Consider the following 27,375-nt stretch of genomic DNA (forward strand, 5'->3'; position numbering starts at 1 on the left):
GCCAGCTCCTCAAACCTGCTGAAACACACCCCCAATTAGAACTTTCTTAAAGAACAGAGTTTAAAATATTTACAACTTGATTAATAACCACACCTTACAATAGAGTTCCAAAGAGCTGTTTCAAAGACAGCTATTCTGACATTGACCCTAGAGTAATACATACTTCATTAACAGGCACAATAAATTGGTACATGTTTTCTGTTTCATGTTAAACTTCTAAAACACAAGCAAGTCAAATTATGTTGCCCCGATATTTCTAATTCGGCATTTTCCGTACTGGTAGGCTTAGCCAAGAACAAGAAGCACTGTTTATAATGGTGCCCCACTGTGAAACACCACATCTGCCTACAAAAGCTACGTTATAGTTGAGTTATTATAAAAAACAAATGGGTTAAAACATTTTCATCGAAAGCCATATCTCCAAGATAAAGAGTGTGACTGGCTCCCAAACGCATCTGGTGTATAAAGAAAAGTGGTTTTGGGCACTTGAAGAAAAGAATGAAAGAAGAAACACTACAAAGACCCTACCTGTGCCTCAGTCTCCTCACATGCAAAATGGGTGTAACAGGTGTCAGAGTACTGCCACACCTACCTTGAAAGGTTAGGTTGCAACTGCAATGATATTCCCAAGGCCTCCCCCAAAAGCCAACAAAGCAAATTGCTATTGGGCACAGACTGTTGTTACCATAAGCATTTAAACTATCCCCTATGTTTTCTCTAACTGACATTCCTCCTATGTTCCCTGTTCTTGTGGCCCATGACTGAGTTTAGGCAAATACCCCAGGTACATCATTACTGGAGACTGACTCATCAGGGTGCCTGTTCCAACTCCTGCATGATTAACACTCCATAAGACTACGCAGTTTCACAGTTTGGGTATTTAACAGTCCAGCTCTGTATGAAAGCACTTAAGTCATTCTCAGTCTGGTTCAGCTAATGAGCACAAAAAGCAAGGTTCTTATCACCAAACTGTGATCTGGAGAATAGCATGTCAGGGAGAACTTAGACAATTTCTGTTTCAAATACCATACAGTAAGGTAGTAGAGGAAAGAAAGTACAGAAAAGATAATTTAAGGTAACAGATATATTTTAGGTTTGCCAAAAAGTTCCTTTAGACTCTGGCTCTAGTAGTGCTTAGTTGTCTTTAACATTTGAAACAATTTTGCTAGATTGTATTATGAAAGCTGTCATATCTGTGTGCATTAAAAAAAACTTATCAAAACTGGTGAATTTTCGTGCAGCGATTTTAATATTGAAGATGAAGAAGATATGCCACAGTTTTGAAGTATTATGCTTTGTTATTTCCAGAAAGATAAAAACACAACTGAAACAAAAAAAGGTTTGTGCAGTGTATGGAGAAGGTGCTATAACTGACTAAATGTGAAAGAAATGGTTTGAGAAGTTTCTTGGTACTACTGACATTCTGGCCAAGTAATTCCTGGCTGTGAGGCTGTTTTGTACACTGGAAGATGTTTAGCAGCACCCCTGGCCTGTACCAACAGAAGTCAATAGGGGGATAGCAGACATACTCAAAATATCCAAATCAATAAAGTTACGGGTGAAAATGAAAACTGTGTCTTTTATTTTACAGAACACACTCAACAGACTTTTTTGACCAACACAACAGTATAGTGAAGTGCATGCTTGAGCTTTGAGTAGGAGCTGGTTCAAACTCCCAACTCTACATTTAAATTATGTGATCTCAAACAAGACAGCTCTCTGAGCCCCATTCCTAACCTATAGAATTATCATGTAGCAACTCACAAAAGTACTCAGCATAAGGTCTGGCAAATAGTTATTAAGGGTTCAGTAAATATTAATGGCAGTTTGCAAAGATCATTCTTTAGGATTAGCTTTCTATTTCTTCTGCAAAGGTGGAGGGTGAGCAGGGGAACTAACTACACTACACATTTCCACTACATCCCATTCTAATATGTGAACAACTCTAAATAAAATAATGTGAACTTCTATACTGCATTTGAGTTCATAATGGCAAATCACATGCTCTACAATAAGTGAAATCATAAAATAATATTTAGTCATGATTAATAATATGACTTGGATATGCTCCCAAAGAATACTTTGGAAGATATTTCGTTTGTCCAAATGCTGAATCCAATTTACCATACATACATTTATGACCCCGCTATGACAGCGGCAACTGTGCCCGAGTAAAATAACCAAAGCGCCTGCCTTTGAAAGAGTTAAGTGCGGGGCGGGGGCCTGACTCCCATGTATACGCCCACAAGCAAATATATGCAAAACAATAGTAAGTAAGAGAGAAAAAATTAGGAAAGGGTTAGCAGAGGAAGGCCTTTTAGAGGTGGCAATGCCAGCTGCTAAGGAGCTTCCAGGTACAGAATAGGAAAAGTTTACTTGGGAAACCAGTGTCCAAAGACACAGAGACCTAACCCGCCATAGTATTTACGATAAGCTAAAATCAGTGTAGCACTGCTAGAATGTATGTTGTGAGCTAATTCTAGCCCGACTTGGTGAGGGCAGGATAAAGTGGTGCGCATGTCAAGACATCAATGTACTGGCCATGGAGAGATCTCTATACATAATGGGCCCCGATCCTTGCTAATCCCTCAGAATGTCATGGCACCTCATTAATAATATGGATTCCAAAGAACCAACCACCACCACCACCACCCAAGTAGGTTACAATGATCAGCCATATTTGATAACCACTGTACACAACATTAGGGTACATAAGACAGAAAGCAACGAAGGGTTTAAGCAGAAGAGCAAAGGGATAAGGTTTGTGCTTCAGACAGCTTTTGTGAACAATTTTTAGAGGCAGAGGGAGAAGATGTAAGGAAATTTGGAATATGGAGGAGAACAACTGCAAAGGTCTAGGTAAAGCATATAAGGACCTGAACTTTGATAGACTAGACATAGTAAAAAGACATGAGAAAGTGGAGAAATTCCCAAAATTTGTATGAGCAAATGGTGGTGGTGGCTTCATGGATCACAAACACCTGCACAAGAGGTGGCTGATTTATTCACCTTTTGTTTGCCTTTAGGTATATGCAAGTCTAAAAATTACAGCTGAGCAGAAATACGCAGCTGGCAGGTAGATGGCACCGGAAGTCAGGAAAAATCCCCAGTGGAGACACAGATTTGTGGAAGAGTACAAAGAACACAGGCCCCATACACACGACACTGAGCAGGCGAGAAAAAACCAGCATGCAGCAGAATGTCTCACCTAGCGTCGCCGCTGCAGCCAATCCGGCTGTGTAGGGGTCCGTCCCTGGGGGAGCAGCACTGATGATGTATGGATTGGGGACAAATGCCGCAGGAGCTAAACCTGCTGAAAACACACCTGTCAGTAAAAACAAACTTGACTAAAACTACAGCCCTACCAAATAACTACTTAGTTTGACTATTCATTCCAGGCTGTTGGAAAAAAAGAGAAAAAAAAGAAGATAGGATAGGTTGAAACTAAAGAAAAAAAATTTTAAATAAATAATCCATATACTAAAATTATGGTGACATTCATCTTTTGTCTATTTTTTTACCTTTGATAGAAAATTACAACTAAAACTGCTTGCAGATTTGAATTCAGCACAATTTGTAAAAGAGAATATTATAATAAGCTAAAACAAGGAATTAAAAAGACACTATAGTAGGATGAAGGGAAGGACTTATTTCCATTTATAACAATTTTCCAAACAAGTTTTTCTGAAAGAAAATGTATGAGTATTTCTAAAGAAAACTATTACAACTGTAAAATCCCAAACCCAGACAAAGGCCTCTACGCCCGGCCTTCACCCATCTGGGCTGGGAGCCTGTCTTTCCCCCCACAGCACGCCACGATCCATGACCGGCAACCTCCTTTCTATTCAGTCATGGCATTTTAACACATCAGGAAAAACAAAAAACAAAAAACAAAACTTCTACTCCTCTGGTAATACAGCACTTAGTTTCAGAGACCTTAAATAGGTTGTGGGTGGGGATCATCCAGGCCAGGGGTGTCAAACTCATTTTCCCTGGGGGCCACATCAGCCTCACAGTTGCCTTCAAAGAGCTGAATGTAATTGTAGGACTGTGTAAATGTACCTGCCCCTTAATTGTTAAAGAGCTGAAATTATATTCTCTCCTTCGAAGGCATGAGGTTGATGTGGCCCCCCAGGGAAAATGAGTTTGACGCCCCTGATCTAGGCAGTTAAGACAAAAATATGCACAGCAAATCTATTGCTACAGAAAAAGGGCAAAACTACTTTAAAAACAAGTAATTATATGGACTGCTTTTAAAATAAATGCCCCTAGGAAAATGGATTTGTAAGTACCACCTGCTTAATAAGAGAGGCTGATACTACTCACAGTCTACACAACCCCTATATGGACAAAACTATCGTTACTGAGTAGATTTTATCTAATCTTACCAACAGAGTTGATGCTAGTCACCACAACAGTAAACCCTTTAAATCCTAAAAGAGCCGAGGTAGAGCAGTAATAGCTAGATATTAAGAAATCCCATTAGCTGAGTTCTGGAAGGTGTTCCAAAAATAAAGAATGCAGCCAGAGACAACTGGACGAGAGGATGGAGCCATTCACTCGGAGGGATTTGTCTGAAACCCAGGACCCTAAAATGGTGGCCACACTGAGAAAGAAGGCGTGGCAGGCTTAAGGACTTACCGATGTGCGGCTGGTGGGCAGCTGCCAGCGCGTACTGCTGCTGCTGGGCAGCTGTCAACTGCTGGACAGCAAGCGCGTTAGGTCTTTGGAACAGCTGAAGTCAGAAAAAGACAAGGTGACGTTAGAGAACTATTTCATGAATCATTTAAAAATCTCTCTGAATAAAAATTCCTATAAGCCCCAGTAAGGCATGATACTTTAAACAAAAATGTTCTGATGCTCTCCTCCTTTCCCATGGTATCCAATACTTCCTACTTCTCTGTTTCCTCCTTCTTCACCTCAATTTGATGTGCCCAGTTCCCACATGCTGACGACGTTACAGATCATACGTCCCTGAACCACACGCATGCATACAAGTGCCCTACTGCTTGTTCAACGGGTCTGAGGCGCCGCCCGAGCTGGGCATGCAAAAATGAGACAGGGGCACTGTGACCTGACTCCCACGCCGCCCCCAGTGCTGTCATCTCCCCCCAGTTCTTTTCAGACCCCCCCCCCAAACTCTNGCGCGTTAGGTCTTTGGAACAGCTGAAGTCAGAAAAAGACAAGGTGACGTTAGAGAACTATTTCATGAATCATTTAAAAATCTCTCTGAATAAAAATTCCTATAAGCCCCAGTAAGGCATGATACTTTAAACAAAAATGTTCTGATGCTCTCCTCCTTTTCCATGGTATCCAATACTTCCTACTTCTCTGTTTCCTCCTTCTTCACCTCAATTTGATGTGCCCAGTTCCCACATGCTGACGACGTTACAGATCGTACGTCCCTGAACCACACGCATGCATACAAGTGCCCTACTGCTTGTTCAACGGGTCTGAGGCACCGCCCGAGCTGGGCATGCAAAAATGAGACAGGGGCACTGTGACCTGACTCCCATGCCGCCCCCAGTGCTGTCATCTCCCCCCAGTTCTTTTCAGACCCCCCCCCAAACTCTGAGTTAAGCCTCACCCACTCATGTTTTGGAAAGCAAAATGAAAAGTATTTATTTTGTCCTCTGGCTGCCTCTTCCCCAGGGAACTGATACTGGATACCTTCGTCAACTAATGGCTTATTGTAATAAGTAAACCAGACAACTGCCCCACTTTTGGGGGCTCCTGAATTTCCAGGACACCTATTCTTTATACGTAGGAACAGCTACTACTAACAAAACGTGGATTATGACCCGTGACCTAGCACACTTCTTAGTTCCCACAAAAAGGAAAGGAATTCAAAGAGTCTTAATATAAAGTCAATCATTTACTCACTCATTCAACAAATATTTATGAAACAACCTACTAGGCACTGTGCAAGGAACTAGGGATATAACAATAAATCAAATATTCACACACTGCAGCATGAATAGTACTGGTACAAAGACAGGGGATGCCAGTGACCTGATTCAGTGGCCTGACAAGCCTCCTTATGCAGCCATTCTGAAGACATCTTTGTTTGCTGGAATCAGAGTGAGAGCACTTACTGAAGGGACCTCCCTAGAAAGCACGTTCGCTCTACCTGCTTTTTATTAAGGTGCTTTTCAACAGCTCAGCAGACATCACTGGATGATATATAAGAGACCCCATGGAGCATGAATTGTACATGTTCTCATAAAGAGATCCAATTATTTCAGACATTAGGAGACAATGACATTCCACCAATTTAACTTTCAATGGAAAGACCTGATCCTATGATTTGGCTATCTTCTATGCCTCAAATATATGAGGACCCCGATTTTAAATAAAAACAAAGGTGAATTTTTGAACATACTCACCAACTTCCCCTCTTACCTCTCTTTCTCTATATTTATCTTTCTAAATCCCAGAGTAAAAGTTGGTCTTTGCTTTTACAATATGAATGTCAAAAATAACCATGTAGAGCCATGGCCAGGTGCTCAGCTGGTAGGACAGTCACCTTGTACACCAAAAGGCTGCAGGTTAGTCCTGACAGTTTTGTGGCTCATTTGGTTGGGTGTCATCCTGCAAAGCATGAGGTCGACAGTTCAACAGGGGGTCAGGGCACATGCCTGGGTTGCAGGCCTGGTCTCCAGGTGGGGCCCATGCAAGAGGCAATAGATCATTGTTTTTCTCCTTTTCTTTCTCCCTCCCCTCCCCTCTCTCTAAAAATAAATAAATAAAATCTTTTTTTGTTTAAATATTTTATTTATTCTTAGAGAGAGGGGAAGGGAAGGAGAAAGACAGGGAGAGAAACATCAGTGTTTGGTTGCTTCTCATATGTCCCCTACTGGGGACCTAGCCTACAACCCAGGCATGTGCCCTGACTGGGAATCTGGAACTCTGGGAATCTGGGAATCGAACTGGTAACCCTTTGCTTCACAGGCCCGTGCTCAATATATTGAGCTACACCAGCCAGGGCAAAATCTTTTTTTTTAAAATGGCTTCTAAAGTAAAGCAATGAGGCAACATCTAAAAAGAAAAAAAGGTTACAGGTTCGATCCCCAGTTGGGGCATATACTACCATGACAGCTGATCAATGTTTCCCTCTCACATTAATGTCTCTCTCTCCCCACCCTCCTTAAAATCTATGAGCATATCCTCTAGTGAGGATCTAAAAATATAGTAATAATAATGACCATGCAGAGATTTCAAAAATACTTCGGCTGTTTTTCAAAGGTTAAAGAAGAAATATTTCATTTATGATGCTGATAAAAAGATAACCCCACTTTATAGACATTGATTAAATACTGAGTCTTCAGGATAAATACTGGAGTGTATCAACAAACATAGTAAAACAACTGTGCACTCCCAGGAATGGAGCCAGTCAGGACCATGTGGTCACTGTGATCTTGGGGTTTTGCCAGGTTGGTTTCATATTTCTGTTTTATCTGAAAGACAGTCGCACAGAACTCTTACCAACAGGAAGCAGTCTACCCAAGAGGGGCAGCCAGGAGGCAGAAGGCAAGTAAAATTGGGAAGTTGATTTTTTTAATTTTTTGAAGGTTATAAAAATACCTCATAGTTCCACTAAATATCTACTGTCTATTCAGTGGGACTCTGGAATTTTCCTAGCCTAAACCTTTGGAAATATTTACCATCTGAGACACTGTTCATGGCTAACCTCTTTCCTGCACCCTGCTGTAAACAATATAATTCAATTCACTCAGCAAACATTTTTTGAGCACATTATTAGCTAGACACTGTGACATGGGAAATAGAGATGATCCATAGAGAATATATATCTTGAGGATATCTCTTTTTTAAAAAAGGTTGCATTTATTTTTTAGACAGCAGGGAGAGGAGAGAGAAAGAGAGGGTGGGAAACATCAATGTGTAGTTGCCTCTCACACTCCCCTTTACTGGGGACCTGGCTCCACAACCCAGGCATGTGCCTTAACTGGGAATAGAACCAGCAGCCTTTTGATTTGCAGGCTGGCACTCAATCCACTGAACTACCCAGCTGGGGCAGTTTTCTTGATTTAATATAACCAAAAACCATACCCCAATGACGTTTCATATGACTTCTTGACTCATATGTTTTAACATTACATGTAACTCATACACACACATGCGCATGCACACACACACATTGTATCTGTTAATACACATAAAGTGTATGAATACCAAAAAGTAATAATTCCACATAAAATGAATTAGTGGTTCTAACCACCATGTTACCATACTTTGAGAGTAAGGAAACATTACTTTTCACTTAAAAAACACAGGTCCTACAAGAATTCCCATATATCCTATATTTGAGAGTTAATCCATCTCAGATGATTACACTGACCAGAGAAGGAGTTATTTTTTTAGTGTATTTCGCAGTAAACAATTAACAAAAGTAAATTATGCATCTACAGCAGGAGGATCTGATTACAGATTACAGTAATTCTGGTGTTCTCTTTATGTAAATTGCCTAATATTAACTGGAAATACAGGGTAATCAAAACAAAATTAGGTAATTGGCAAGTGATGGATTCCAAAGAATCCTGAAAAAACTCACCCAAATGCCATCTGCTGGGCAAAGCACAGAACTCTATAAACACTTTCATGATTTCCACAAAGCATGCTAATCATAACTGAGAAACACAATTCCGTGAGATTTGGAGAAAATGTTTATTTTAAGGCTGGTACAATGATAAATGTGCCACTATTGATTATAATTTATTTGGGTAGAATTCATATATTGCTCAAAAGACTAAATGCAGAGGAAACTACATCAGCTATTTCAAGAGTTGGGAACAACACAAGCAAGCTGGTTTGACTCTCTTCTCTACCCACTAGATGACCTTCCAAGAGACCTTTGTGGGGGGTTTTATTCCAGAAAAAGAAAATTTGAGCACTCACATACATCCAACATAGTGACTGACATATAGCTGGCATCGTATAAAATACAGCTATTAGTATTACTGTTGTTATCAGTAATTGTTGAGTTTTCAGAATACGGAATAGTATTTACATATGAAGTTGGCAAATGTGAAAGACTATCTTCCTAGGCCACCTGCCCTCAATAATACACACTGCCAGCCCTGGCTTTTTTACCAGTTTAAGGCTATATCCATAGTGAGTAAGGCATGAGAGCAGAGTCTGGGGCCAGAAAGCCCAGATTCATACCTCAGCTCCATCACTAACTTTCTCTGTGACTTTGTGCAAGCTAATCTCTTTGAGCCTCGCTCTCCTCCTCTAATAGAGACAATAAAGATATGAATTACTCATATAGTTGTTATATTAACATTAACACATGTGAAGAGCATACAATAGTCTTGTGTGTGTGATGAGCACCCCCACACAGACACAATGCTTCTGTGATTACCTCTTACAGCTTCTCCCCCAACAAGAAAGCCCAGGAATGGGGGAAACAGAGGGTAAGACTCTTCAGAGTCAATGTTAAAGTGAAAAATCTCACTGAGGTCATGAGCACTGATTGTTCTCCACGGGTCACAAAGATAACACGGGGGGAAAACCATTCTTTGTTATCGTTGTTAAGTACCGTTTTACAGTATCTCCAGCAGAAAAAAAGCTATGAATGCAGCTGAACTTGAAGGTGAGAGGACTCCACATATCGAAGGCTTTGCATTTCTAGTACCAGGTCCAAACGAAACAGCCTGAAGCTAGAAACCAAAACCTATGTTTACATAACTTACAGTATATGACCTAAGTCTTTCAGCTTCGTGATGTCTTAATTTTCTTACCTGTAAAAATAAAACAGCTGCCCTATTCCATGGAGCTGTTGCGAGGATTCATAAAGCACAGCCCTTTGAAACACCAAAAGTACCGTATTTTCACTGTGTATAATGCATTCCCACGTATAGTGTGCACCCACGTTTTTGGTCCAAACTTTCAGAAAAATATCTTTTGTTTTAATTCACCTATTTATTTATTTATTTTAGATACTTTTTTTTTGTATTATAAAGGAGTTTGAGCATTTATTTCTAACATGTTACAAGAAATTTTATGTAACAATTACCAAACACAAGAACAGATACAAGGTAATTCAGGTACTACCCATATATAATGTGCATCTCATTTTTCCCTCAAAAATTTGGTCAAAGAAGTGCACATTATACATGACAAAATACAGTATTACATCAATGGTGGGACCATAAGTTTTTAATGAAAGTATATATTGGGGCCTGTCCTCAAAACATAAAATTTGTAGAAGTTTGCTTTAAAAGCTTCTGGGTTAAAACCCACTTTTGACCAGGTTATTTGAACTGCTTAACATTTAACGAGGTTAAATAACCAACTAGTGATTACAATGATTTCTGGTTTAACAGGTACATACAAACCATACTGCTGAATTTTTTAAAAAGAAACTTCTTTACATTCCTCAATAAATGGCATCTAAATAAAAGTGGGGGAGAAAACCATATCCTTCTTCCAAGTAAATTAGTATATCTTTTGGGAAAAAAATCACATAAAATTTCAACAAAGTCAAATAACAATAAAGTTAAGCTTCAATCAACCAAACTATCAGCTAACATGAGCATTTTAACAGTGATTATACACAACACTAACAGAGTAATTCTCTCACTTGTAAATTGAAAAGCAAACCAAGAATATTAAATTCCTACATTAAAATTAGGCACACAGTTGGCCTCATAAGAATGACATTTAATCACTACCACACTTCTAAAAGCAATGCATGCCAATTCCCTCTCCCATCTGACTAGGGTTGTGAAAAAATAAGTACAGCATATTTCAATTATGACTTTAAGAGTGTTTTTCTCTGTTAAAATTCATGCTTAACAGGTAAGTGTTTTAGTGCATCAGTATGCAATTTTGTAAAACATGCTATATTAGGCTATTTTCAGATTAACTGAATTCTAAATAAAGAATATCGCCCTGGCTGGTTTAGCTCAGTGGATTGAGCGTGGGCCTGCAAACCACACGATCGTGGTTCAATTCCCAGTCAGGGCACATGCCTGGGTTGCGGGCCAGTTCCCAGCAGGGGACTCACAAAAGGCAACCATACATCGATGTTTCTCTCCTTCTCTCCTTCCCTTCCTCTCTAGAGATAAATAAATAAAATATTTTTTTTAAAAAAAGAATATCAACAATTAATGTGATTACTCTATCCTGGCTTTGGTTTCTCCTTTCCAGGATTGTAATTTAATGAAACCTAGAATAATTTTTGAAAATATATTTATGGAAATATAATAGGTATATAGCTCTTTATCAATTTTTTTAAAGGCCCTGGCCAGGTAGTTCAGTTGGTTAGAGTGTCATCCTGTTACGCCAAGGCTGGAGGTTCAACCCCTGGTCAGAGCACATACAAGAATCAATCACCAAATACATAAATAAGTAGAACAACAAACAGCCCTGGCTGGTGTAGCTCAGTGGATTGAGCACGGGCCCGTGAACCGGATGATCGCGGTTCCATTCCCAGTCAGGGCACATGCCTGGGTTGCAGGCCAGTTCCCAACAGGGGACGCACAAGAAGCAACTATAGACTGATATTTCTCTCCCTTTCTCCTTCTTTTCCCCTCTAAAGATAAATAAATTTTTTAAAATCTTAAAAAAAAATAAGTGGAACAAGTAATGTTTCTCTCTCTCTCTCTCTCTCTCTCTCCCCCCCCTCTCTCTCATCAATAAACACTTTTAAAAAATAATAAAGTAAAAAACACATTGCTCAAGCATCATAACACAAAATGGTGCCAAACACTACAAACTGTTCATTATGTTTTCCAGGATTGAGGAGAAGAAAATACAGGGGGGAAATGTGAGTAAAAAGGGAGACTGTTCCAGAAATATAAATGAGCATTTCAAACCACCCTGAATTAGGGCCTTTAACCCCAGATCTTGGTACTTGGGGTGGGCAAAATTATTTTTATTTTAACAAAATTTAGTGTGTCCTTCAATTATGATTATAAGCAACAAACCACTTTGTTATCTGTGATAAAGAAATCACGTTGTCATGTTACTTGCAACTGTTAAGACATCTGAAAATCTTGTTTATGCTCCTTAAGATAGCAAGTCCACCTAACTCACATTCATGCATCATATGATAAAGCACACACATCATCAAATTTGTTGTTAAAGACTTCCTCGGTAGCCCTACTTCCTCTCTACATTTTAAAACATTATTCTGAGAATTCAGTCCACAGATCTCACTGAACTGCCAAGGGGTTCACAGCACACTCACACACACACACACACACACAAATCCCTACTCTAAATAAACACAGACAAGTTAAGTTTAAGATTAAAGGTGACTAGACAAGTACCATTAAGTTTGTCATGAACTACATGAAAATTACCTTTTCAGTATTTTGAGGCTGTTCTATGTCATATATCTCAATATAAGCTGATAGTAACAGTTTTGAAATCAACTTACCCCACCAAATCAAAACACTGATTTAAAGTAAATAAGACAGATCCCCTCAAAAAAATCATAAATAAAGCTATCATACAAACTGTAGCAAATAACTCAAAACTAAAAACAAACAGGTTTAGATACCTATTTAAGAAAGCTACGGTAAAAGGACAGAATGTACATAAAGATGTGTGTCACACTAGGTATCTGGTCCAATGCTCACAATCATTAACATGGTCTGGGACGCAGGCCTGGCTCGGAAGGCCTCTGTGACCAGATACCTGTCTCCTTTTCCCCTTTAACACATGTTGTGTTGGCCAGAATGTCTGTTTAGTTTTTTTCTGTAAAAGAATGATCTTTGCTAACTAACATTAATATTTACTGAACCCTTATTAACTATTTGCCAGACCTTATGCTGAGTGCTTTTGTTTTGTGAGTTGCTGAGTGATGATTTTACAGGTTAGGAATTTGGGGCTCAGAGAGCTGTCTTGAGATCACAGTTTAAATGCAGAGTTGGGGGTTGGAATCAGCTCTGACTCAAAGCCCATGCATGCACTGCACTATACCAGTCTGTTCAGTGGTTTCCACAAAATAAAAGACACGGTTTTCCTTTTCACCCCTAAATTTATTGATTTGGATATTTTGAGTATGTCGGCCATCTCCTGCTGTTGGCTTCTAGTGGGTAGAGGCCAGGACTGCTGCTAAACATCTCCCAGTGCATAATACAGCCCCAGAGCAAAGAATTATTTGGCCAGAATGTCAATAGTACCAAGAAACTTTGCAAATTATTTGTGATGCATTCAATTGGTCATGGCACCTTCTCCATACACTGCACAAATTTTTGTGTGTGTTTCCATGAGAGTTTACCTTTCTTGAAATAATAATAAAGTATACTATGCCGAAATTGTAGTGTCTCTTCTTCCATTTTCAATATTAAAATGGGTGCACAAAAATTTACCAATTTTGATGCTTTTTAAAAAATGCACACTGATATAACAGCTGTCATAATACGAATGAACAAAATTGTTTCAAATGATGTTAAAGACAACTAAGCACTACTAGAGCCGCTGTACAGAAAAAACTAAACAAAATCTTTGGCCAACCCAATACCTTCCACTCTTATAAGCTCATAACGGTCATTTCCATCTCCATACATCTGCTCTCTTAACCGCAGCAATACATGCTCCACCTGTCTTTCAAGTTGCATCCATGCAACCCAGGTCCTCATTAAGCCCTCCCCTGGTCTGACACAATCCTGATCCACCAATTTAACACTTAGTCCCTCAACTGTTTCGTGTACAGGAGCCTTATGATGAACACTACCTCTGTTCACTATGGACAGAACCTAAGGTTCCTTGGAAGGACACAACACTCAACAGTTAACTGATTCACATGGGTAAAAGAATGTCTAAAACTGCTAGTAAACTAACACTTAGCACAAAAGAACTAAACCACAATAATTAAGTCGTTCCTTCTTTAAATTGTCCTATCACTGCCTATAAAGCAGCACAGCAAAGTTGGCAGGACACACAACACTACCTATGCAACCTCACTTTTTTTTCAGCCTCAACTACCACGTAGGGTGACCTCTCTAAATATCTACTGAACATGTTCCTGTTCATTTCTAATTCAAAGCCTTTAGTTTTACCATTTCCTCCACCTGAATTTTTATTCTTTTCCTGATAAAAACAGGTCTTGCAAGGCACAGCTGAAGATTCACCTCTTTCTTAAGTCCTTCCTTTCCCAGAGAACGGAGTATGTTCTCCCTTGTCTAAGGTTCCTAGGACGTGGGCATAAATGTCTTATTACTTGTCATCAAGTAATTCCTTGCAGTATTTAAATGACCAAATGGGTCAAAGTAAGTGAACTGAGAGCTGTGGGATGCGGGGAGCCCATTCCACTCATTGAAGATAGACTTGGCTAGAAGTGAGAACAAAAAAATGTGAACAGAAGTTTATAATCTGCAGTCCAAAGATCTGGGATTTCCATGAAGTCACCCACAAATTCTGGTATCAAAAGAATTACGCTCATTTTTCTGATGAGAGAACCATAGTTTTTGATCACATAGCAACAGAGAGGTAACATCCAAGAGGTAGATTTCCTGGATATCATACAGGCTAGTCATCTGTATCTGAGGCACAAGCCAGTGGTCTAAAGGACTCGAGTATTAGAACATATGCTGGGCCTCAAAAGTGGCCTCCAGGCCTGTTAATAGACTAATTTCAAATTTCAGTTCTGGGAAGCTTATGAATCATGAGGGGGCAGTTCTGAGATATCATAAGAGAGAACTAGTTCCCTGAAAACTCGGTCTGCTACAGCAAAGCAGAGGACACAGAGAGGACAAGACTCAAGCCTTACCTTCAAGGAGTTTACAATCTAGGAAGGGCTATTAGACAAGTAATCCAAACACAAGGCAAATCACGGTGACATTTTTTTCTTAAAGCAACATACAAAGCACTACAGAGTTACAGAGTTCAAAGGAAACAGACATGACAACTTATTGATTTGGAGACCAAGAAAGGTAACAGCACTGGACCTTGAAGAATGAGAATGATGTAAATTAGTAGAAATGGAAAGGGGAATAAAATGTAATGAAAAGCAAAAGGGTAAAGAAAGACTGGAGGGTTAAATTGTAAGAACAAACATCAATTTACAATAGAAAAACAATCCGCCCTTCTTACCACTACTGGCTTTTATGTAGTGGCCTATAAGAGGTTAAAAGGTCTTGAAGGTACTCAGAAATTTTGAGCCAATGGTTCCCATACATGCTATGAGGGTGCCTAGTACAAGAACGTGTAAAGCAATCTACTCAGAAAAGCAAGAATTACGAACCCACGGGATAAACAACAGGGACTACATCATACCCCGATGGTATCTCTGTGCACCAACGCCCCTGTGTTGCAGCAACCAGGACACGTATGGGAAGCCAGAGCCCAATAACAGTTTTGCAATAATAACTTGCAAAATAATAAATGTTCACTTTTGAAAACTGCTGAAATGGGACTCTTGGTGAAGGCACCCTGGATTTTATAAATAGGAGGAGGTGTTGTGTCTGATGTGATCATGCTAAACTATGCGTGGGTGTGCAAAAGTGGATTTCTTTTGTTCAAGTTCTGTAATTATCCAGCCTCCCAAAAAACGGTACAATTTTAAAACCAGAGATTGATAAATCCAAAGAGAATCCCAACTCTGAGTATGAAGTAAAGAACAACTAAACAAAAGAGAATCAGATTATCATTCATAAGAGAGTGGACACAAATACTTCCTTAAATAACAAGCAAAAGGTTCCATTTGGAATGGAAGCTAAGGTTCCATTAAATAACAAGCAAAAGGTTCCAACTGGAATGGAAGCTAAGAACCAAAATTGGCCACAGTTCTAAGGGTTGCTGCAGAAATTTGGACCAAAAAAGAGAGTACAAGAATTCATATAAAAAATTGGCAGAAAAAATGTTTTATTATTTTTCTTTATTTTTATTGTTGATGATATTATTGCAGATGTCCAGATAAAACTTCTTGATATTAACTAGTTTAAAGACTCTGACTAGCCTATACTCACAAACCTCAATGTAAATAAAGAAATTGCCAAATTAATTCCCTAAGCTGTACAAGTTGAATTCTACACAAAAATATCATGTCCCCATGTGCACTGGAGTGGTACACAGTATTTTGAAGTCTAGTATGTCTTCAGCACCTGAAATAATTTCTGGCTTCATGCAAAACTGCTGTTTTGAGGATTCACTGTGATAAAGGGCAAAATCATGAAAGACTACTTCTTACAAAGACAAGAAAAAACACAGAAAGTCAATTCTTACAAAGAAGAAGGCATATCTATAGAGATCTACAGGAAAAATAATGTACACATTTTTTTTACTCTCTTAAAAATATTTGGCCCTGGCTGGTGTAGCTCAGTGGATTGAGCGTGGGCCTACAAACCACATGATCGCGGTTTGATTCCCAGTCAGGGCACATGCCTGGGTTGCAGGCCAGTTCCTGGTTCCTGGCAGAGGATGCACGAGAGGCAACCATACATTGATATTTCTCTCTCTCTCTCTCTTTCTCTCTTTCTCTCTCTCTCTTTCTCCCTCTCTCTCTCTCTCCTTCCCTTTCCCTCTAAGATAAATAAATCTTTAAAAAATATTTGGAGTTAAACCTAACATATTCATCTGATATAAGAGTAAATGCACAACAGAAAATCCCTTAAAGGGATCTCATTCTGTAGACTTTTTATGGTTAACCTTATTTCCAATCATCTATCAATCAAAACTCATTTAAAGTCAACCATTTATGACAACTAAAGGAACAGTATGGTACAACTGACCTCCAAAGACCCAAAGTCAATTTCCCCACTGATAAAGAATTTGGAAACATCAAAGTAAGATGTTAACCTTTAAAACCCAGACATTTATATTTATGTTCCAGTCTAAAATTAAGGCATACCAGAAATTCAAGGCCCATCACACGCCTTTTAGCCACAAGGGAGAACCTGTCGCACTTAACAAGACTGAGAAGCTACCGCCCCCCCCTTTAATAATTCAGACAACTAATTTTCATTTAAAAAAATAAAAAAGAAGAATCAGTAAACCCTAGAGTTAGTCAAACAATGCCTTCAAAACCAGAAGGCACACATGCAATGTTTTCCAGGGTTTTATGAATAAAAGAGCCAAGTAATTTCACTGTAGATTTTCTGTTGATTTGCGTGTATTTTTCCCCTAATGAAATTCTAACTTCTGAAAGGTACTAGTTTTCAAAAGGTAAGTAACTCAATTAAAAGACATTACTAATAAGACGACCTCACACTGGACTCCTGACAATGGTAAATAACAGAGCTTTTACTATTTTTAAAGCAAAACAAACCAATAGCATCGCAATCACATTACTCTTCAGAGAGATTAAGTTAGCATCCAAGAGGATTGTGTCACAAGAGGTAACATCACTCCACCCACTCTCCAGGCCCTTGGGGCGGGGATAGGAGCCAAAGGAAATACTTGAAAAGGAGGGTGGTCTCTTGCCAACAACCTCAGCATGGGAATCAGCCTCCTGAAGGGAAGATACAGAGGCTTTGTAAACCCACATCACTGCTGGGCTAAGAAAGGATGGCTATCAATAGCCTAAAATAAGCCACCCTCCTCCCACTCCCACCATTCTTAGTTACTTAAAGAATGTGCTGGCTAGAGGGAGAGAGCAGAGAGAGTGACAGAGACACACACAGTACCTGTTGTTGAGAATTGTAGTCAAAAAGTCCCACAGTTGCTGCTGCTGAGTCCACAGGTACCTGCGTGCCTGAATAATCAAACTGAAGAGGCTCCATGCCCACATGTTCCATGGGGTCCAAGGGGACACTCTGGGACTCCATGTTGGAGAAATCCTCCACAGGCTTGGCACCATTGGTGCTGGTCAGCTGGGCTAAGCCCTCAGAACCATTCTGGTTTGAACCCAGAAGATCCACTTCATTAGCAGAGTTCTGGCAATTACCAGGGGTACGGCTAAACAGAGAAAGTAAAGGGCATTAAACCTTATTTTGAGTGGGGAGGGACACTATAGCAAGCCAAGTTTAAGGACAATGTCCGTGACATAGGTTATTATCAATAATACTTAAGACTATTTTCTGCAAAACAATCAAGACCATTTATGGTGTTTCCATGTTCTATCCTATAAAATGACTCTGCTATTACTCGTCTTCCCACAACCCACCCCTTAAATTCACATTTTCTGCTATTAACTTACAATCCCTTTAACCAAGGGACTCAGATTTGAACACTGGATGAACTACCAAAATCACTACCTATGACATCCATGAAATCAGAGACCCCAAAATGCAGATAATAAAATATGCCCTCAAAACCAACACCTTGTTAAACACAGAAACAATGGAAAAGTAGTTTCTAAGGGGGAAGTTCCACTTCTGAGAATAATTCTATTTTAAAAAAATTTTTATACAGGTGAAAAAATGTCTTCTTTGTTATTATTAGATGTATTAGGCAACGCTAAAACTGTCTCCCCTTCTCCCCTTCTAAGAAATCAGAAGAAGTAGACCATTACAGAATACTACCAAATACATCCATTATCTAGGATATGTCCCAGCTAAGGAGATAACTCTAAGAATTAAAAATAGTATGAGGACGTAATTTATCATCCAAGCCAGGACACTCCTAGGAGCAAAAAGGGGCACTATCGGTACATGTCCTGGACACAGGTACACGTAAGCACTGCCACCCTACACAAAAGGACTGCAGGACTATCTGATTCCAAATCAGACTAATACAGAATAGTACTATAATCTATTCAGAGGAGTATAACCTGTGACTACATTATATACATTTCATCTCTAAAAGAAATCCTACAGCTGGTACAAAGCAAAGCTAACGTTGTGTTGCTCGACACACACAAACCCTACCGCCACTGCCTGCCCCAAAGTCAAATACCACGAAACACCACTACAGGCTGCCTGACAACGGGCTGGAGAGGCCGCCCAAACTCATCTGAAAGCTCTCAGGTAACTCGCTGTATCTCTGTGCCTCAAATTTCTTCGAAAGACTTTAATCCTTTACAGTCACAAGATACAAAAACTAGATTAGAAATATTAAGCAAGTGAACATTGTTCTACAAACAATGATCCAAAATATATTGTATTTTGACATTGGCGGCAAAATTTAATTCTCTATCTGTACATCACTGACCAAGGATCTTTAGATTTTTTAAATTATAGATCATCACTAAAAGTTACCTACTTAAATGAAGACTATTTGCCAAATGTGGAAGACAAATACACAATACCAGTGTAATACTGTGTATGTTAAATTACAGGTTAAAACCGGCAAATTAATCATGACCAGAGATGGAATGAGGTGTATCCATGTAAAGGATGTGTTTAAGAAAAGTCATTGAAGCTGCATCTCTGGTTTTTTAGAATGAGAAAAATGATATGTGACCCACCTACCTTAAAGGGAGCTTGAGTCTCAGGGAGCTTATGAGTCTCAAATAAGTTCTCAACTGTTTTCGCATTCACTCTAACATGCCAGACAGACATGACAAACTGCCACTAGTAACCACGGTTTCTCCCGAGACAGTGACTTGGGAGGACCCTGGGAAAAGTCCCAAGGCATCCATTCCAGATGATTGTGATCTTTGAGTCATGAAATGCTCTTTATGGAATCAATGTGCAAACCAGACAGCCCTATACAAAAGTCTGTAGTTTGGCAAAGCACCAGGCATCAACAGCTCTTAGAAAATTCAGCCTTACCAGTTAATTTATAATCTTTGTGGTATGGCCTACACCTGACTCAATTCTTAAAAAGGACACATAAGGAGGGAAAAAGAAAACAAATCAAAATAAAACTAAATCACACCAAAAACCCATAGCCCCCATTCAAAAACCAGAAGTGTAAAACATACAAACCTAAAATCTTTGACGTCTGCATCAATCCCATTCTGCACTGGTAAACCATTGGTCTTGTCCATCACATCACCCTCCTCCTTCAAATCTCCTAGCTTATCTCCATCAAACGTACCCTTGTTCTTCTTTTCACTTTTGTCGTTTTCATCACTGTCTGCATCCCTTGGGCCCTGTTTAAAAAATAGCTTCAGCTTCACTAATCATCAACTAATGATAGTGGGCAACCACTGTGGACACCAAACTATACTAGATTCTAATTAGAAAAGGATAGTGTCTGTGCCCTTTTAAGACATTACAATCTAATTAACAGACAACACAGTGGCAGGAACACCGCAGAAAGTCTTGCCAAATGAGGGAGAACAGACATACATTTAAGTTACAGGGTTTAGGACAATCTTACCACGCCCAATGTCCCACCATCCCATTTTTTCTTTCTTTCTACCCAAAGCCCAGGCAAAACTTGGTATCTTCTGGTCCCACTTCTCTACTCTCAAATCTAACTCTATGTAACGGTGCAACTCCCAAGAAGCTCCAGATACGGCAGCTAAAAGTATAACTGGAAAAATGTTAAGTCTATTTAAAAAAAAACCTCCTATGTCACCATTGCCTATGTAAACTCCTCTCTTACTTCCAAATATTAAGCTAAGCAAGGTCTAACATCACTCTGACTCAATTACTCTGAGGGAAATGCTTTGACGACTTGCACCACCACCACCTCTCCCCCACCAGTTCCACCCTGTATCTCACAGCCTATTGCATCTTCACCAATAATCCTTAACTTTCATTTTTTTAATCCTTCAAAACATGTTAAATCTAGCTATAAATTTTTTTCACCAGTGTTTATCTGCCTGTTCCATATTAGATTATCTTAAGACTATATGGAACATGTTACACTGAATCACTAATGTAGCAGAATTTATCTCTGAAGTGGTTCAAACTGTGAATAATTAATGACTGGATGTCAAAGAACTGATGTGGCCCTGGCTGGTGTGGCTCAGTGGACTGAGGGCTGGCCTGTGAACCAAAGGGTCGCCAATTTGATCCCCAGTCAGGGCACATGCCTGCAAGCCAGGTCCCCAGTAGGGAGCACACAACAGGCAATCACACACTGATGTTTTTCTCACTCTTTCCCTTCCTCTGTCTAAAAATAAATAAATAAAATCAGAAAGAAAGAAAGAAAGAAAGAAAGAAAGAAAGAAAGAAAGAAAGAAACAAGCTGATATGATGCCAAGCATGCTGATATCCTGCTTTCTAAGGAAATGAAATCTATCTCCTCTTACTAGCATCCTAAGTTAAGACCCTAATTTCCAAAAGGAAAAGAAGATTTAGTGAGGTGACTTGACGTGGTACAGAGAGCTTGGCACAATCTTACCAAAGGGTAACTACTGTTTTTGTAAAAGTAGACAGAAGCAACCTCACTTGTCCCCGACGACTGACTTCTGGTTCAAGGCAGAAACAAATACACCCACATCAAATCAAAGCTCCTGGTCAGAGGCGAAATCCAATCAGAAGATGAGAGCTGCTGCACAGCACTCCGGTCACCACAACCCAATTCCCCTGGGAAGACATTCGTAATGGAGGCGGGAGCAGCAGACAGTTGTGAATGGGGAGGCCTACAGATGCAAATAAACAGGTGCCCTCAGAGTAGTTCCTAAAGGTCTCTGGCTAGAAAAGGGGACTCATGTACTTTGATATGCTTAGACCTTTCAACTCAGTTCAGAGATCACTGTACCTTCGAAATCATTCTCTGTTCAAATGCAACACAGAAAAAGAAAGATGTTGTGGCTAAAATGAAAGAAGCAACATATACAAGAAGGAACTTAGGATATAGAACTTAGTTTCACATGGCATCAAGATGATAAATCAGTCTTGGCAGCCACTGAGATGTGACTTTCAAGGCAGAATCTTCAAAGTGTAAGATTGTTGGTGGTCCAAAAGTAGTGACTTATGGCTAATTAAGCACTACAGTGAGATCTCAAAGCAGAGATGAAAATATGACAGGTTTCTGGAGACAAAAAGTTATTTCAAAATGTCCAAAGACAATAGCTCCCTCTTCCTGCAAAGATAAAACTGACAAAAGCTGTTTCATTTTCATATCCCCAGCACTAAATACAGTGCCTGGCAGAAGTTTAAAAACTATGACAAAGAAAATTGTATGACCAAAAAAATTCCCCACAAAATTTATCTGCTAAAAGAAGGGTCCTCCCACTATCTTTAGATAAGAATCCCAGAGGTGGAGATACAATCTAGATAACAAATAACCACAAACAAATAACCACATGAGTTAGACACATGCAATGTCAGCAACAGAGCATTAAAAGGATCACCCAACTAACACGCCCAAGTCACCTTCCACAAACCCACAAATCAAGTCACTGGCTTAGGGGCAGCAACTCGGCTTCAACTTCTCACAAGGAGTTCACAAGGTCTCTGGGCCAAAATGGGAAGACAACAGGATAAAGAAGGAGTAGGAAGTTTCACCAACAAGCAAGAAATCTGGTGACCGGGAGGCTCACTCATCAAATCAATGCTCCGTGTTTTCTTCCCTCAGAGACCCTTAGCAAGGGCTTGCTGAAAAGCAGAAGCCGCTCCACCAGTCTGGAAGCAGACCACTGTAGCCTGAACCGTTGGCCACTGATACCTACATTCTCAATCATATAGCTAAAGGCTAGGTTTTCCGAGGTAGCCCTGGACTGTTTTTCACCTATATAGTCCATTCAAATAAAACACAGCTACCTGGTTTACTATGAGTAGGTTACTGATGGCTCACCAGAATAGCAGGTTCCTTCTATCGGAAGGGGGGGGGGGGGGGGGCCGCGGTGCGCGCGTCAGGGTAGATGTCCCAAGGGAGTCTTCTATTTCATAGATGTATGGGTGTATTCATTTTGTAAAAATTCATGAAGATGAACACTTATGAGTTACACACTTTCCATACATAGGTTCAATATAAGCTTAAAGAAAAAAGTTCAGTAAATCAACAACAGCCCTAAATAAAAATAGTTGACATAAAGTCTGATTTCTGAATGGTACCAAGAATAAAAAGCCTAAATTATTAAAAGAATACAGGATTCAAAATCATAAAAATGATCTCTCAGAAATGTAAAGGCCCTAGAAAGAGAACAATGGATATAAATGGACTGGTACATTTCATGGGATTTTAAAAATTGTTTTAATATTTAAGATAAGATGTTCATAACTACATGGTATTTAAGAAAGTACTAACTCAGACTGCACAGAATCTACATTCTTTTTTAATTACCTATACTTTCTGGTCATAGGACTTTGAACAGGTTATTAAACCTGAGCCTTAGTTTTCTCATCTTTAAAACAGTAATTCTGTTTAAAACACAGTACTTGCAAACATCTATGAAATAATACATGTGCAAAACAGCTTTGTAAAGTATAAATCATTTTATACAAAAATAACATGTTAGTAAAAGGTACATACTAGGAGAAAATTTCTTATGTAACGTTATCTGTGATATTTAGATTAAAATCTGAAATGCCCCAATTATGTAGTTTAACTTTAATATAAGTGTACACTGTCAATCTGACCCTACCAGGGACACTGTCGTTTTCACAATGCAACGGCTCTATGATTAGTTTGGGTATCACAATCTTTTTAAAATTTACGAGTGTGTCTGGGCTTGCCCTCAGAGATTCTGACTTAATTAGCCTACACAACTTCCCACAAATGTTATAAAGAGTTCCCCAGTTAACTCCAATAAGCAGTTACAATTGTAAACCACTGTAATTAAGTCCAATATAAACATCATAAAAGCAGAGTTTACATTTTGCTTTTTTGTCATACATTACCTAGTACATAATAGTACTGGAAAAGTCTATTAGCTAAATGAAAGAAAAAACAAAAAAAGGATTAACAGCATCTTTTTATTGTGGATTTCAATGTGAACCAAAACCTGCAGGAATCGACCACAGGCTTCAGTGAGTGTTCAAAGTGTAAGCGGCCAAGCCCAATGAAAATCTCAAGAGTGGGACCAAGACGGGCTCTATGAGACCCCAGATCTACAGTGGCAAAGGAATGTCCCACTGCTACATATCAAGGAATTGAGAGAAAAGCAGACAGAGAGAGGAACTATATACTGCAGAGATCACAGTACATCCACTTACGACTTAGCTTCTTCAAAGACTCATATAACAGGAGGAAAATTTCAGGAACCATCTATTATTTCTGAGTGAAGTAAGAGAAATGAGAATTTAACTTGCAATAAGTTGCAAGTGATTTTATCACAAAGCTCCATACAGCACAAGTTACATTTAATGAAATTAGTAACTCTTCTCCCCTTTTTTTAAAAGATTTTATTTATTTATTTTTAGAGAGGGGGAAGGAAGGGAGAAAGAGAGGGAGAGATACATCAATGGGTGGTTGCCTCTTGCATGCCCGCCACTGTGAACCAGCCTACAGCCCAGGCAGGTGCCCTAATCAGGAATTGAACCACTGGTGATCCCTTGGTTTGCAGGTTGGCACTCAATCCACTGAACCACACCAGCAAGGGCTCCTCTCCTCTGTTTTACAAAGGAGTATTTAACATACCTGCTTGACATACTGAGTCCAGAAACCCTAACATTAACTAAACAAGTGGTTTCTCCTGTATATATTGTCTGTTTTTTACAAAACGTCAAAAAACTGAAACATCAATTTCCTTTAAAGCTCAGCAGCAGTTTATAGCTCCACTAGTAATAAAAAATTGGGGGGCATTATTAGAAAATGGCCCTGGCTGGTGTGGCTTAGTGAATCCTGCACCAACCTGCAAACCAAAAGGTTGCCAGTTCAGTTCCCAGTCTAAGCACATGCCTGGCTTACAGGCCAGGGCTCTAGATGGGGGTGTGTGAGAAGCAGCCAATCAATGTTTGCACATCAATGTCTCTCCCTCTCTTTCTCTTTTCCCTTCTCTCTAAAAATAAATAAATAAAATACTTTTAAAAATACTTTAAAATGAGTAAAAGTTTGAAATTCCTAGCCATGTGAATTACTCTTTTAAGTTAACATATAATCCACTGTGAGGAAGTCAACTAATAAACAAGCCAGTCTGACATAATAGAAAGCAATATAGAAAGCAGTTAAGGCCCTGGCTGGCGTAGCTCAGTGGATTGAGCGAGGGCCTGCGAACCACACGATCCCAGTCAGGGCACATGCCTGGGTTGCAGGCCAGTTCCCAGCAGGGCATACACGAGAGACAACCATACATTAATGTTTCTCTCCTTCTCTCCTTCCCTTCCCCTCTAAAAGATAAATAAATAAAATCTTTAAAAAAAAAGAAGAAGAAGAAAGCAGTTAAGAACTGAAATTAGTACAAAGTTTGAATCCAGGCACCATCATTTCCCTTCAAAGCCTCATTTTTCTCATCTATAAATTCAACAGTTACCTCAAAGGGTTGTTTCAATGATTAAATACGGCAACTCATGAAAGAGCCATTCTTTTTTTAAAAAAAAATTCTTAGCAGTACTCTACCCCATTTTAATTTTTTACTACTGTCTTTTTAAAAACACACCTACCCTCACCTCTACTCCCCCAAAACTTTAAAATTGCTCGACATCTCGCATTTCCCTGCTGAAAAGAAACTGCTGTGACTCCAATCATTAGATTCTTTGTCCCAGTGGTTTTTTCTGAGATGTGTGTAGAGAATCAAGCCACCACCAACTATATTTCATCAAATCTGAGACACCATCAATTTGTAAGACATGCAATCATTTTATGTGCTGCTAAAAAGGAAACAATAGCAATTAAACTATGACATGCTGTCATCTGAAAGATGCATCCCAACTTTAAAATGAGCAAAGCAAGGAGGTGTGCACTTCAGAAAGAGTGGAACACACAATATACCAGGCACTGCATGTATGATCAAATTCCTGGTGTGCAGAAAGCTAAGAGTGTTTACGTCTATTGTGTAACCACCAGATCCAAAAGAAAAAAAAAACATCTTAAATGTCTACAATGGTATTAATTACAGAAATCAAAACCAAAAATAGGTTTTCTAAAAGTTTTCTTTTTACTTTTTTATCTAATGTCTAAAAACTTGACACTGCAAGGTACAGCATGTAGATTTCTTGTTCAAGGGAAGCTCAATTTTAAAAGAACCCCACCCTGTAAAAAAAAAAAAGTTTCTGTATTTGATCCACAGCTTCCTAGTATTTACATTTCTAAGAAAAATATGTCTCACAGTAGTATTTAACATACCTTCACATGCATACCAAATTACCTAAGGGTCTTGTCAAAACAATGCAGGCTTGATTCAATAGGTCTGGGGTAGAGCCCGAGATTCCGTATTTCTAATAAGTTTCCAGGTGATGATGATGCTACTGGCCCAAAGACTTTGAGAAGCAAGATTTTATGAGGTTTACAAAACATATGAATATATATTATCTACTTTTAAGACTTCTGGAGTTCTAATTATCCCCATCTTGCAGATGAGGAAATTAAGATCCAGTTAAGACTTAAACCCAACTTTCACTGCATTATACTGCATAAGGTTTTTAAACGAAATAAATTAAAGTAGCACTGGTTACTTAAAATAAATGCAGTAAAGCCCAGCTGGTGTAGCTCAGTGGACTGAGCACAGGCCTGTGAACCAAAAGGTCCTGGGTTCAATTCAAAGTCAGGGCACATGCCTAGGTTGTGGGCCAGGTCCCAGGTAGGGGACATGCAAGAAGCAACCACACACTGATGTCTCTCTCCCTCTCTTCCCCTCTCTCTAAAAATAAATAATCTCTTAAATAAATAGACACATACATACATACATGCAGTAAAGACTAGAAAAGCAAGTCACCAAGTTTTATGAGCCGAACAAACTGCTGTGAGTGTACATGCATGCTCTAGGTTGGACAGTAAGTCAATCTGCACCAACAAGCAGAAAGGCCTCCCACAGTGTTTTTTCTAAGTCTTTCTTCTGAGATTAGAGTGGTCTTCATCCTAATTGAAGTTTACAGTGGTCTTTCTCATTTCAATGGATACCATGAACCAGAAAGATAGAAATTATGAAAGACGGAAAGTTCTGACTGGCTAGGCTTCCATCTATTTGAAGATCAAAAAACAAAATTTTTTTTTCCAACGACAGGGTCTTTATAGCCGATTTCACCCAGTGGCTCCAAAATACCAGTTACATGAGATTTTATAAGCATTCTGAACCATGCTTTTTGGGGGATAGGTGGGTGTCTTATTCTACGAATAAAAGATACAAAAATAAACAAAATTAAATGAAAATAAAAGACAACCCTGACTTGACTAACTGGTATTCTGGTGTTTCCTACTCTGAAAATTGCAATCCCGTGGTCTTTGTCTCCTATGTGAAATACTACAAAAAAATTTACAGTGCATGCTAAGAAAATACTGCTGTTGAATTCTAAATTTTCAGCCTGAAAGTACTCTAATCACAGAAGCTAAAATTACTAAATTGAATCCATTTGTAGAATCAAAATGAACTTTAAAAAACTAGACAGAATTAAATACCTTCATTCCACAATAGCCAGAAAACAACCTTACTGCAAATGGAAAACCACTTTATAATGAGTAGATTACTATGATTCTAAGCCTAACCTTCTTTAATTGAAAAGTTAATCAGAGTCTGGATTATCTGTT

The 27,375-nt window shown here is 39.1% G+C and overlaps 1 protein-coding gene across 12 annotated transcripts in view; it reads right to left on the minus strand.

The window, feature by feature from the left end:
* PUM1 (pumilio RNA binding family member 1) overlaps window positions 1-27,375 on the minus strand; it is a 134,252-nt gene that overhangs the window by 50,096 nt on the left and 56,781 nt on the right. For 8 of the 12 annotated variants that reach the window (XM_037057230.1, XM_037057223.1, XM_037057229.1 and 5 more), the window contains 4 exons: window positions 19,782-19,948; window positions 17,598-17,868; window positions 4,642-4,735; window positions 3,209-3,325 (listed from right to left, as the gene is read on the minus strand). In XM_037057230.1, the coding sequence (XP_036913125.1) occupies window positions 3,209-3,325; window positions 4,642-4,735; window positions 17,598-17,868; window positions 19,782-19,948 (649 nt within the window). The remainder of the gene's footprint in view (window positions 1-3,208; window positions 3,326-4,641; window positions 4,736-17,597; window positions 17,869-19,781; window positions 19,949-27,375) is intronic. The other 4 variants (XM_037057231.1, XM_037057227.1, XM_037057226.1 and 1 more) reach the window with 2 other exon arrangements.

Source organism: Sturnira hondurensis, unplaced genomic scaffold (assembly GCF_014824575.4).
Source record: "Sturnira hondurensis isolate 20B ecotype Veracruz unplaced genomic scaffold, ASM1482457v3 Scaffold0009516, whole genome shotgun sequence".
NCBI classification, from domain to species: Eukaryota; Metazoa; Chordata; class Mammalia; order Chiroptera; family Phyllostomidae; genus Sturnira; species Sturnira hondurensis.